The sequence below is a fragment of the Macrotis lagotis genome, chromosome X, assembly GCF_037893015.1.
Source record: "Macrotis lagotis isolate mMagLag1 chromosome X, bilby.v1.9.chrom.fasta, whole genome shotgun sequence".
NCBI classification, from domain to species: Eukaryota; Metazoa; Chordata; class Mammalia; order Peramelemorphia; family Peramelidae; genus Macrotis; species Macrotis lagotis.
In genome coordinates this window covers 582,321,842-582,335,775 of record NC_133666.1, presented here as the reverse complement: position 1 = coordinate 582,335,775, position 13,934 = coordinate 582,321,842, and the positions used below count along the sequence as shown (strand labels likewise).

At 36.9% G+C, this 13,934-nt stretch overlaps 1 protein-coding gene and 1 long non-coding RNA gene across 5 annotated transcripts in view; one reads left to right on the top strand and one right to left on the bottom strand.

The window, feature by feature from the left end:
- The window catches only part of COL14A1 (collagen type XIV alpha 1 chain), a 265,288-nt gene that overhangs the window by 125,021 nt on the left and 126,333 nt on the right, over positions 1 to 13,934 (bottom strand). For 2 of the 3 annotated variants that reach the window (XM_074201475.1, XM_074201474.1), the window contains exons 18-20: positions 11,421 to 11,483; positions 8,914 to 9,065; positions 2,666 to 2,795 (exon numbers count right to left, since the gene is read on the bottom strand). In XM_074201475.1, the coding sequence (XP_074057576.1) occupies positions 2,666 to 2,795; positions 8,914 to 9,065; positions 11,421 to 11,483 (345 nt within the window). Of the gene's footprint in view, positions 1 to 2,665; positions 2,796 to 8,913; positions 9,066 to 11,420; positions 11,484 to 13,934 lie in introns of those variants that run through there. The other variant, XM_074201476.1, reaches the window with a different exon arrangement.
- On the top strand, positions 1,176 to 11,346 carry LOC141498362 (uncharacterized). 2 transcript variants are annotated; one of them, XR_012471618.1, is made up of 3 exons: positions 1,176 to 1,220; positions 3,279 to 3,494; positions 11,105 to 11,346. It is a non-coding gene; the product is annotated as an uncharacterized LOC141498362 (long non-coding RNA). The 2 variants fall into 2 exon arrangements; XR_012471619.1 differs by lacking the exon at positions 1,176 to 1,220 and adding an exon at positions 2,238 to 2,443.

Here is a 13,934-nt window from a genome sequence, read left to right as displayed (position 1 = left end):
GATTCTTAGTAATCCCTAAGAATATCAAAAATATCTTTAATGCTTTTGATAGGATATTAACAGTCATTCCAAACCCTTATAAGGGGATGAAAAGTCATCAAGTTTATCTGAGATGAGCCGCCCCCATCCTCCTCCCATATTTCAGCTGATACAAGTGAAAGTTCATTGTAACAAACTCAAAATATTGATAATCTTTTTGTTGAAATTTGATTGTGATGAATACTGCTTGAAAAAATTAGTCATCATAGATGCTTAGGTATCTTTTTATTCTATAAAGATGTAGAGGATAGTCAGTTATTCCTTTGCTCCGTAATATGGTTTGACCTAATTCAAATCAGCAAACAAATAATTGTGTATTCACTGTGCAAAAGGCACTATGTTTGGTGCTGTGTATATATGATTTAAAAAACCAAGCCCATAGTACTTTGCCCTGAAGGATATTATAGTCTAGAGGTGACAGGGACAAAAGAGAGATACAGAGAAAGTGCTCTAAAATATGAGAAAACAATAGAATCATATTATCTATGGGACAACAGAAATATTAAGTGATCTTAATCTTAATCTTAAAATTGGATGTTTGACTTTTAAAAATAAATTGAATAGTAAGTAAGTAAGGGAGGTAAGGCAAGAAGAAGAATAATGGTAAAGTCAGGGTAAGAGTGCTCTCTGGAAAAACTCTGTGTACTGTCCTCTGCCTCAATATTGTTTGATTAAGGAACTGGGGATGTTCAGACAGAAGAACATGCTCACTGTCTTCAAGTATTTAAAGAAATGTTATGTGTAATGAGGAATAGATTTATTATACTTGGTCTGGGGGGGGCAAAGTCAATATTGATGGGTAGAAATTAAAGAGAGGTATAGAGGGGCTTGAGATAAAGAAAAATTTCTAAACTATTCAAGGGTCCCAGAGAAAAATGGGTTCTTTTGAGAATGGATTCCCCTTCACTAAAAGGTTTTCAGAAGAAAGCTAGATGACCACTTATTGGATAGATCATAGATAAGAATCCACTTCAGGCTCAACTACTATGATGTCATATAATTCTATAATTCTGTGTTTTTTCCCTTTATCCTGAGTCACTATCTTAAATTGACAAAATATTGTCAAATCATGTAACTAAAGAAATAGAAATTACCTAAGCAAGACTCAGCACAACCAAATTCCATAGAACTAGAGCCTGATTCATATTGTGAATCTAACAACATCAGGCAACAGGTCTAAGGTATAATATGCTCTTCTGTGGTACATCATATTTTGTGTAATTATATTTACATTTTCTTAGTCATTGATTAGGATTAGCAGAACAACTTGAGGATAGAGAAGAAAGGGAATTGATAGAACTATTAAATACAAGAGCCACTGCAAGTTTTATTAGTCAAGTTGAATCTGAATAGTTGAATTTTCTCTTCCCCTCCCTCCCTCCTTTTCCTCCTTCCTTCTTTCAGCTATTCCCAGATTTAGCCTGTTTTCTTGCCGCACCTTCTATTGTCCTTAGTGAGCTTTCCCTTATAAGACAGTTAAGCAAAATCAAACCATATAGTAATAATATCCTGGCAGCAGAACGTTCCACACTCAGAGTCTTCAACTTCCCCCCCAAAAGGAGGGAACTATATTTCCTCAAACCTTTTCTGTGGATCAGAGTGATGATCACCATTAAATTTACCTTCACTTGGGCTTCTTTTAATTTACATTACTATCATCATTAAGTATGTTACTTTCTTGGTTCCACTTATTTCATTCTGCATCAGTTCATACAAGTCTTCATAAGTTTCTCTTAATTTCACATATTCACCACTCTTTATAGCCATAATTTTATTCAGTTATTTCTCAATTGAACTCATTTGGTTTTCAATTATTTGCTAGCATAAAAGAATATTAGCAAGGTGGGCAGCAAGGTGGTGCAGTGGATAGAGCAGTCAGAAGGACCTGAGTTCAAATGTGATCTTACTTACTAGGTGTATGATCCTAGACAAGTCACTTAATTCTGATTGCTTCTCATCCAGGGCTATCTCTAGTTTATATCTAGTTTATATACCTAATTTATATCTGACCACTGGACTCAGATGGAGGAGAAAGTGAGGCTGATGACTTAGCACAACACCCCCCCCACCTCACTCAAATCCAATTCTCTTGGCTGTCATGGCATCACCTTTCCTAATGTTGTGGTCTTCATCAAGAATGAAGGACAAACAACAACACAAAAGATTGCTTTCTACTTCCTTGGTATATATGTTTGCCCATGTTCTCTGGATCCACTTCCTTAGAGAATTCCAAAGGCTTTCCAAAATGGTTGGATCAATTTATAACTCTACCAACAGTATGGTAGTGGTCTTTCTTTCCATCACAGGGCTAACATTGACTGTTTCTATCTTTTCTCACCTTTGCCAATTTTGAGGAGGTGAAATTTTAAATGATGCATCAAAGAAAAACACACATTACCAAACTGTTAAGTATGGTATTTAATAGAATGTATACATGGTATTAAATAGAAACCTCAGGTTCCTACTACCATCTGTTTAATGCTAACATCAGATATCACAGAATATTACAGATAATACAGGTATCAGCATGTACTTTCTCAGGAGTAAAATAAAATAATTTTTCACTTATAAAAATAATCCATTTTTCAATCAGACCATTAGGCAAGGACAAAGGGTTTGTACTCACAGGTTTTTCCAGGAGCTGACACACTGACTCCTTCTCCATCAGAATAAATGGGAGTCACAGTGACTTTGTATTCAGTATCTGAAGGCAGAGGCTTGAGAAGAAGTTGATTCTGATTTCCTGGCACCATAACCTAGATTAAAAACCAAAATTCCATATTTATAAATTCTTGAACTTTTCTTCCTTATATTTCCATATGAGCAGAGCCCCTAGGTCCAGACTTGAAGGTTGCATAGAGGGGGGGGGGACTATGGAGAGAAAAGAAAAAGGGGAAAATATGAGATAGATTTTCTGTCTGCATTTCACCCTCATGGAAACCTTTTGATTCCAACCATTAACACAGAAGGTTTAAATCTGGAACTCTGATGATGTATTGAATAATATTATTTTCTCTCTCTATCCCAATCCTTTGGAAATCATCCAGATCCAAATGACTAATGTTCTGTATGAAAAGCAGGTGTTTGTGGCTCTTGGAGAGGTCAGTTCACAACATCAGCCTGCTGACTTTGTGATTCAGTATAAGTAGTCCCTTGAAAATTCAGTCTTTCATTATTTTATTATCCCCTCAGCCATAACACAATCCCAAGGTTTTCTTATTTCAATCATAAATTGGCAGGTGTCTGCTGAGAGCTACAGAACTATACATCCCATGTCAAACTTTGGAGATATCAACTATGAAAAAGAAGAAATATATAGGCAGTATCAAAAGCTGAAGTATATTTATATCTGTCATGGGCACTCCTTGATGCAAATACTACCTATCTCTCTAAAAAATTCAAGTTGGTCAAGGTAATAGAAGAAAAGTACAAGCTATGGTTCTACAAGCATCACTGTATGATCTCCCAAATATTCCCTCAATGCTAATCCCACACAAGTTTCTTCTAGTCTTCCTGCAAGTCCTCTTGCATACAACCTGATTAGTCAAAGAAACAGCAATTTTGGAAAAAAGTTGCTAAACTTGCCTGGAAAGGGTTAAGGGAGTCAAAGACTGGGGACAGCTGAAGTAACTCCTCAAAGGAAGGGCCAGGGTAAAAAGCCAGCAGGCTGTAACCATGGGGTTTGGCTTGGTTGCTTTGCCTTTGGATGAGAGGAAACCAATAAATCATGAACTAAACCCTAGAAAGCCTTTAGTTGAACCCTGAAGTGAATGTAGCTTGGATTTGGATAAACCTTAAAACAACAACACGTTGAGTTTTATTAATATAATAAAAAGGAAGTCTAACTTAGGTGACTACATTGGTTTGGGGGGTCAATTTTGTGCCCCTTGTTAGGAAGGCACAGGGAAAATGCCCACAACCATAAATAGTTTGGGACTTGTAAATAAAGTACTAAAGTCAAAGAGAAAATGTGGTCAAAACCTATAGGAAACTATAGTAAGGATGCTTAATTGCTTCATCTTTACATGAGTTTGACCTCAAGAAAAATGGAAAGGTTTTAGTCTGTCCCACTTTGTATTACTCATTTGATGCAGTTTCAAGACAATTGCCTTCAACTTTCACTGTTTCTGTCTCCATTTTTCTCTTTGTCTCTGTCACTATCTCTGCCTCTAACAGCTAATAAGGGAATTCTTTCCAGTTAATTTTCAAACAACCCACCCATAATGATGTACCTGAAATCAAGGTCTTTGCATAATCTCGGATAATATATCTCTGAAACTGAGATATATTTCACCTTGGACCCTATCAAAATTAACAACTGAAAGCTATTACCCTTAGCGCCTGGACTATTGAAAGGAAGCCAGGGTGTTTTTTCCTTCATTTAGTTGTCACTTGAAATGTGTTGAAGAAGCATTAAGTCTTGTAACTCCCAAATTATGTTACCTCAACTACACATCCAAGAGTTACATTTAAATTTCCTCCGTGTGTCTTCCTTGATAAGTTGGGCAGTTAGGTGGTGTAGTAGATGAAGCCCTAGGCTTGAAATCAGAAAGAATCATCTTCCTGTGTTCAAATTCAGTCCCAGACACTTATTAGCTGTGCAGCCCTGGGCAAATAACTTGTTTATTTGTCTCAGTTTCCTCATCTGTAAAATGAGCTGGAAATGGCAAACCACTAAAATATATTTACCAAGAAAACCCAAGTTGGGTCACAAAGCATCAGATATGACTGAACAATACCCAGATAAAGCTATCTATCATTTCTAGACAGATGCTACAAGAAGATTCTCATTTTTAAATGGAAAGTGAATTGAGTCCAATGTATCACATGATATTTTCTGAAAAAGAACTCCAGTATGATAGAAATCTATTCCAAATCTAATATCAAAAACTTTTTTTTTATAAAAAATTACATTTTTTGTTCATTCGCACAGGTAGAGAAACTAAACTCAGAGTCAGGAATATACGAGTTCAAATCATATTGTAAACTAACTTGGTACCCAAGACACTTAGTTAAATTATGCCTCAGTTATCTATAAAATTATAGCTTTTGAGGTCAGTTTTAGCTGGAAATATATGATCCTATGAATTCTGTACTAGGTCATCATGGTGAATTTTAGCACTCAATTCATAGAAAAATCTGGAGCCCATGGAACTTTCATTCTAAATAAGTATAAAGCTACAATTCCCAGCCAAGAGGAAAAAACAAGTCTATGGGTGGCTCTCATCCAAATCTCCACAGAATTGAGTAATTTGATTCTGTAAAAATAACTGATTCTGGTCAAGACTGAACTAGTTTCAACTAGCAGGCACCTCTGAGTGCTAATGGCTACAAAGATGAAATCTGGCCCTTCAGTATCTCTTTCCTTGTACTCCAATGAGTTATTCAGTGGTCCTCCTCAGCTATATTATAAGTTCCTGGAGACCAAGAAAATATCTCTCTTCCAAGAGTGGCATAGTGTAAGTGTAATTACTTTTCTTTTACACATATCAAAGTCTAGTTCTTAAAAGATTTATAGTGTCACAGACAAGTCATTTCTAAATCTTGGCCTTCTAGGAGAACCCAGATATGAGTGATTCAGATTGGCAGTCACGGGTGGATTAGCACCAAACACATGGTCCCTGGCATCTAGTAAGGGTTTAATAAATGCTTCGTGATTGCTTATAGGTCCAGAGGTAGTAGCCACAGTGAGAAAACCACAGACATATGGGAATCTCTGAGATTGAGTTCCAAGCCCAGTTTTACTGCCTATACCAGCAGAGTCTTCCAGACCATTGATCTAGGATTCTGTTTTTATTTTCTTAAGAGCAAAAGAAAAAGCAGATAGGTGGATCAGTAGAAAGAGTACCTGCCCCGAAGTCAGAAGGACATGAGTTTAAATCTAACTTCAGAAACTTTAAATTTACTAATTTATTAGCTGGGCAAGTCATTTGACCCCATTGCCCTACCCCCCCAAAAAAGGTAAAAGATTAAATGTCAGAGTGTCATTTTAAGTTGCCCTGAATTTTTCTCTTTTACATTATTATTATTGTTATGTTCTGCTCTAAATAAAGGGGAAAGGGGATAAGTATTTATTAAAAAAAACCTACTAGATCAGTCACTATGCTAATCACTTTACAATTATTTTATCCTCATAACAAGCCTGGGAGGTAGGTGCTGTTATTATCATCATTTTATAGTTAAGGAAACTAAAACAGAGGTTATTTGACATGCAAGGTCACACAGCTATTAAGTGTAGAAGGTCATATTTGAGGGGGTAGCAATCTATGGGGCACGGTGGAGAGAGCACAGAGTGGACAGATCCTGCCTCAGAAACTTACTTGGCTTTGTGACCTTGGGCAAGTCACTTCACTATTTGTCTCAGTTCTTCCTCTGTAAAAGGTACTGGAGAAGTAAATGGAAAACCAGTCCCAGTATCCTTGCCAAGAAAATACCAAATGAGGTCATGGAGAGTCAGACACAAATGTAATGACTGAACAAAAACAAGGTCGTATTTGAACTCAGGTCTTTTCCAAATTCAAGTCCAATGTTCAATCCATTGCTCTACCTAGATCCCTAATGGGATCCAAATTCTATCCTTGCTATCCAACCTTACAGGAGAGAATCTCTGCTCATCTGAGTGGCATTTCAATGCCCTTCAAAAGTATCACCCCAGGGGCGACTAGGTAGCACAGTGGATAAAGCACCGGCCCTGGAGTCAGAAGTACCTGGGTTCAAATCCGGTCTCAGACACTTAATAATTACCTAGCTGTGTGGCCTTGGGCAAGCCACTTAATCCCATTGCCTAGCAAAAACCTAAAAAGAAAGTATCACCCCAAAATTCTAGCATATAGTCAATTTTTTTTAATCTAAAAATAAGCATTTTGGGTATTGTATTTCTGGAATTTATATATCGATTCCTAGAAAGTGGTAGGTAAATATGATAACAAATCACCTCCCATTTGAAATGCAAAAAAAAATTCTCTTATTCAAAGGAATCCACTATAGAGGAGTCTTTACAAAAACTCTTCTTAAGAGTTTACCATCATTTGCTCAGGTGTGTAAATCTGGATTTCCTTACAAAAGAGTTTGTTTGTTTTAAGTGATACATACCCAGAGTTAGTATTGAATATTCCCCCTTTCATCCAAAATCATTCAAAAATAAAAGACAGAATTTGCCTCTCTCCTGGAATAATACTGTCTCCAAGTTTTGGGGAGAGTAGGCTCAGAATTCCAGTAAGGAGAATTCATAGAATAAGAGAGAAAAGGAGCAAAACTTTTTTGTAAGTGTAAAATTAGAACAATGATCAGAGAAAAAAAATCTGCATCTGTCCTTTTATAATGACTTCAGTTTCCATTTCTTATTAGCATTTATAAGTTATATTGTATTTGTGTTACCCAATCAAGTTTCCATGTACTTTTCTTCCAAGTGCAGGAGAAAATTTAAGAAATTCTAAACTGTCATTAAATCATACTGACTTTCCTAAACTCTTTTTTGCTAATCTCTACATTCTGGTAGGTAGACATTCTCAGGTAGATTCATTCTCTTATTATCTTGATGATGAGATAGTAAAGGCCCTTTTCTGCCCAAGCTTCTGGTCAGTTGATAGGAAACAATAACATAATTCTTAGTAGGAAAAAAATTATGAGGACATTCTCTATGGATTTTCTTGAGAGGGGAAAATTAAGAAAATGGAAAAATTGCATACTGGAAAAGCTAAAGGAAAAATATTCAAGTGCTGTTGAGAAAAAAAATCATTGCTATAAAAGTTATGTAAATGACTGGGAATCCTGCAGAATTCCACTGTTTAAAAGCATAATAAAATTTGGTAAAATGCTAAAAAAAAATTTTAATTAAAAAAAGATCAGGAAAGACTATGACCCTTTGTCTTAGGATTCTTGTGTGCCCAACTTGGCCCTCCTAATAAAAAGGAAACATATGTGTGTACCTTATTTTAAGAAAACTCAGGATTTTTTTGATTTGTGAGTCATAGTGGAATGGAGGATCTGGTCTTGGAATATTGGCTTTAACATCAGGAAGATCTGGGCTCCAGTTCCTCCTCAATACTAGCTGTGTGGTACTGGAAAAGTCACCTAGCTTCTCTGTGCTCTCAAACAACTTTGAGACTTTAAATTGCAGGTAGATGGCTAATGTGCACTAAATATCCCTACCCATGAAAATGAAATCAAAGGCTTTGGACCCCAAAGCTTAAATGTATTACCTACAAACATAAAGCATATACTTTAGAGGAGGCTTACTGCTATTAATGAAATGACTATATTTTACACCTGAGCCCCTATTAAACCCTGTCCTTAAGCATTAAAATTTTTGTTACAAATCGTTAGGCAGAGGAACAAGAATCAATTGTTCTCAGAAAGGATTGAAAGTTGAAAATTAATTAGAAACAAAGATAGTGGCTTAGAATTATCCCGATCAACAATTATTTATTAGTCACTCACCATGTGCCAGTTTCTGGGCTAGGCATTGAAAATGCAAGTACAAAGAATAAAATGTCAGAGAAAATAAGGAGAATAAAATAAAATTTTATGACTTCCTTTCAAGACCATATCTAAATGAGTCTCTATTTTTCCAAGAACCTTGGCAGAGGAGAAAAATAAGTAAGTTTAAAAATATAATTACCATTTTTGCCATTTGTTGTCCTTCTATTACTTTAGAATGCAAGCCATTCCAGCAATTAAGTAGGAAGAAACAGCAAGATGATAAAAGTAGCCTTGGAGCAAAGTTGGAAATGGAGGGGGAAACAAAATAATGACAACCATCAAGGAAACTAGAAGTGAAGCTTTTATTAACTGAAGATATTAATCTCTAAGGATGGATCTTCTTTGTTAGTGCTGTTAGTGAGAAAACTCTTCAGAGTTTAAAATCATACAGACCGTTCCTATCACTTCTTCAGCATGGTCCCCTTTAGCAGCTAGGTAGGTCACCCTGAACTGCTCCACACTGTTGTCTGAAATGTCCCATTTTACCCGAAGGCTAGAGGCAGATTCATCATCTATAACCAAGTTTCTGATTCCTGTTCGGAAAACTAAAACAAACATAATTGAGAGTTAAAGAACTCAACAGATGATGCCTACAAAGAGGTGTCCAGTGCTTAGAGGAGATGGATTTTGGTAACTCCAACTCTACCCCAGCAAACATGAAAGAGAAAAGTAATACATAACTCAGGATTCTCTATAATTATCATGTTTGTTGCTTGTGAAACAATGAGAAAGACATGTACTTTCTGGGGGAAATTGAGAATATTTAGACTTGGTCATCTCTGTGTAAGTCTAAACATATTTACCTAATAAACTCATCCATCCTTCTGACTCTAAGAGAATTAATTCTTGGATAACAGAAAATTAAATGTACAGAAGGATTTCCCCTGAAAGAATGTAAACTCATCATGGACTAGACCCTATGTCACTATTGATTTATATCTCCAACACACTAGCAGAATGCCTGCAGGCATTTAAATGTTTGTGGATTATTTTTAATTCTTAGCAGAAAATGAAACCAAAGTCTACTCACCCTCTGAAGCAAACTTTTTGAATGACTCTGGAAGGAGTCAGTCAGTCCATCACCTTGTTTTTCATTTACTTTATGGTCCTATCATGATGTAATGGGAAATAACGGGTATCTTAAAACCTGAATTTAGCCTTCCTTTTTAAAAAAGCCATAAGTGACTCAATTTTTTTTCATTCTTGCACTTATCATTTGAAAAATAATTAATGAGTGTTGGTAACCACCTCAAGTCTTCTTGATTTATATCTTGCCATTGGACCCAGATGGCTCCAGAGGAGAGAGTGAAGGTGGTGACTTTGCACAGACCTTCCTCACTTAAATCCAATTCACTTGAAAGTCGGGGCATTACCTCCATGATGTCACTGATCCTCTTTCAGAATGAAGGACAAAACAACAGCAACCTACTTACAATTTTCCTCTTCTTTCCTTTGATGTCAAATTTGTCACATAAAAGCTCTAAATCCACTGCCCCCATTTCCTCATTGCTCATTCCCTTTATAATTTGATTTTTATCATACAACCACCAATAATTTCCTTTTAGTCAGTTTCAGAAATCTTAGAATTTATCTATCTTGACTTTTCTTCAAAGTGATATTTTCATCCATTAGCTCTTTCTTGGACTCAGAGGGCTCCAGAGGAGAAAGTGAAGCATCCCCTAACTCAAATGCAATTCATGTGCTTGTCATAGCATCACCACCCTGATGTCATGGTCTTCTTTGAGAATGGAGGACAAACATCATCATCATCATCATCATCATCATCATCATCATCATCATCATCATCATATCTTGATGCTCTTTCCTCTCTCTCCAGGTTCCATATCATGTGGTATTCTGCTTTTCCTCCTATTTATGGGACTGTGTGTGTGTGTGTGTGTGTGTGTGTGTGTGTGTATATATGCACGTGCGCATACACACACACACACACACACACACACACACACACACACACACTATATGGATTTCTCTTCCTCTTTCTTTCCAGGTATCTTTTCTTATCTTGTACTTCTCAAAGAACCTAGCATAGTGCTACCCACAGAGTAAATGGCAATTTTCTCAAGGTTTTTGAGATTACAAAATACCTTTCATTCATTTCATTTTCTCTCTTTAAAGTGATTATTGTAACTTAAATTATCTTTTTCTCTATAAAATAGATCAGATTAGTGATGCAGTGGTTAGAGCACCAGACCTGGAATCAGGAAGACCTAAGTTCAAGTCAAGCATCAGCTAGTCACTTAATCTATTTGTCTCAGTTTCCTTATCTGCCTTCAGATTTGTTGTAAGAGTCCACTAAGATAAAAACTGTAATGCAGTTAGTACAATGTCTGAGTCGTAGTAAGTGTTATACAAATATTAGTTATTATTATTATTTTCATGTTCCTGATGAGGAATCTGAGGCATATGTCTTAAACAACTTGTCTAATATCATACAATTAGTCAAGGGCACAGATCTGGATGAAAACACAGGACCCTTGCTCCTAGAATGGTTCCCTTTCCACTAGAGCACAATAATCTAGCATCTAAATTAAAATGTGTCTTCTTTTCCCAAACACCATTCAAGGAATATCCAAATGATGAAAAGATACAGAGAGAAAGAAGACATTGAGAAGAAGACAGGAAGCCTCAAGAGAATGATGCTCTCAAAGGCATGAGTGGAATGTGAGAGACAAATGAGCTAGAGAAAAGTAACCAGAAGAGAAATAGTAGAAGAGAAGATAAACAGACAAGGGAAAGGAATCAAGAGACTCTTTTCAAGATGTAGATGGGAAACAATCTACTTTTTTCCTAATAAAAAGGCACTAAATAGGACACAGTTTCTGCTTTAATCAAATTCTTGGTGGAGGGTGTAAGGAGAGGTGGTATTCATTTTTCCTTACCTGAAGTTACTGGGTCATTAGGAGATTCAGTAGTGGCAGAAGGTATTGTTGCAGGAGCATCAACTAAAAGCAGAAATCACTTGTTAGAATTTCTCAAAATGGAAAACTTTTGAAATAGTATTAGCTCACCAAAATAGGATATTTACAGCATGCCCGTGCTTCTGAGCTGGGGCCAGCTTTGGCTTTACAGAGAACATAGACCTAGACGTGTTTCAAAGGCTGGTGGTGAAGAGTGGCATCATGGTGTACAGCAATTGCATGCTCCCAGAAAGATCATCTGTTGCCATTGGGTCCACTCTACACTTTTGCCAGAAGACCCTCTACTACACAAGACCCATTCAAGTCATTCAGATGCCACTTGAAGACCTGGCCTGCAAGCCAGGAACATGGGGTGGAGAGATAGCAGGTGAGGTAAAGCAGAAGGGTTGAGTTCATACACCTGAGTGCAAGCCTCCCACCACAACATTCTACTTGGTAGTTAGGTTGTTCTCCAACTTATGTTGAGCCTAAATCTGCTTCTGCAACTTCTATGATTTGTTTCTAGTTTGACTTTCTAGAGCCAAGCTTAGAACAAGTCTAAGGCTTTTTTCACTTGGTAACCCTTCAAATGCTTTAAGATGACTACCAAGTGTGCAAATCCTTGTTTTGTATATCAGTCTCTAGAGCCTCTACTGCTTTTTCTTTCTCTCTTCCCAAACATACTCAGAGCAATCAGCCCCATCTCTTCTCTCCTCCATTTCTGATGAAAGTGACAAAAAAGTCCCAGATCTGTGGGATACTGAAGAAAAGAGAGATGCCCAACCTTCCTTTATGAGGATTGAAGGGTCATTGTATGTGAGGGAGAGGCTCTGATGTCCTTCCTAGGCTACAAAGTATGAAGTGTGGGATATATGTGTGATACTTTCACACAAGATGAGCAGACATTCACATTTCTGTGCCCACTTTTTCCATCATGATTTTTTTTTTGGTCTTCAGAGTGCAAATAACTGGTGCAAATGGCTGGGCACTCTATGCACTGGACTAAATGATCTGGAATTACAGAATCTGAGAGTAGGAAGGAATCTCATTGGTTATCTAGTCTGACCTATATACTCAAGGAATTCCTACTAGAGGGCTAGGCTTGGAGTCAGGAAGATCTGAGTATAAATATGGCATCAGACACTAGCTGTGTAACCTTGGATCAATCAATTAACCTTATTTGCTTCATTTTCCTCATAAAATGAGAGGGAGAGGTAAAGGGCAAATCACTCCAGTATTTGCCAAGAAATCCCCAAATGGGGTCCCAAGAATCAGACATGATTGAAAACGACTAAAAAGCAGGGGCAGATATTTTGTCTTTGATATCTCCCCCTCTCTGTTTGATTTCTTTCCTTTGACCCCCCTCCAATAAATTCTTGTTTCTTTCTATCCCTCCACCACCACCTCTTACACACTTACTCTCCGCTAGATTCTGGAGGATAATAACCATTGCTATTAGGCAGTGAGCTTTGCCTATTTTTTGGTATTGGGGGACATCCAAACTTTTAGCTCTTCTGGGCAGGTTAACCCAACAGGTCAAGGTTAGCCAAGAAAATTTAGTACCCATTCATGATACAATGCAACCCACACCACAAACCAGCACTCTGATGAAGACTTTGGGAAGGTTAGACACACCTCTAGGGCATTCACTTCTAAGTTCTCTATCTAGGTTAGAGAAAAGGTGTTTCTATCATTCTTCTGAGGTAGTAGAAGTTAAAGAGTAAATAAGACTCTATTCCTTCTAGGAAAACTGAAGAAGGTTTTTTCTTGGGGGGACAGAGAAGGAAATGTTTATTTCCCTTTTTCTCAGAATAAAACAATCACTTTGAATCCCTCCTAAAAAGTTTCATTGTATTAAAAACAGAACTCTTTTTTTAAGGTAAGGGAAATTTTGGAGGCTGGAGGAGATGAGGTAGTAAAGTCTATGTGCAAGTTTCATGCTGGGGGCCATAAAAATGTATGCAATTTATTTACCTTTATTTAAACATATATATATATATATATATATATATATATATATTTTCAACTGGCAGGAAAATTTTTGAAATTTCTATTGCTCAAAAATGTATATTCTGATAGATTTATTATCCTTCTGAAACTTGGGTAGCTATAGTGGACTTGATACAATAGGTTCTCTCTGAATAGGTGGTCTGATGAGACCATGAAAACACACACACACACACACACACACACACACACACACACACACATATGTGCAGTGTTTTGGGTCCTGTATGTCATAGAGCCTTAGACTGAGTGGGGTCTCTTTTTTTTTTTCCAGAAGTTCAATTCTGCTGCCAGCTCCACAGAAGAGAGGTCACAGAATAGGGCAGTTTATCCATATAGGACCTGGTAATCCAGTAATATGAATTCTTTTCTCTTCTTCCAGCTCCCCCAAAATTAGTGAAATTGAAATGGTCTATACTAAGAGGCAAAAAGTGCTTTACTATTTTTATCTACTTAGACCAAGCAATAAATAAGCAGCCCTGTGTAAAA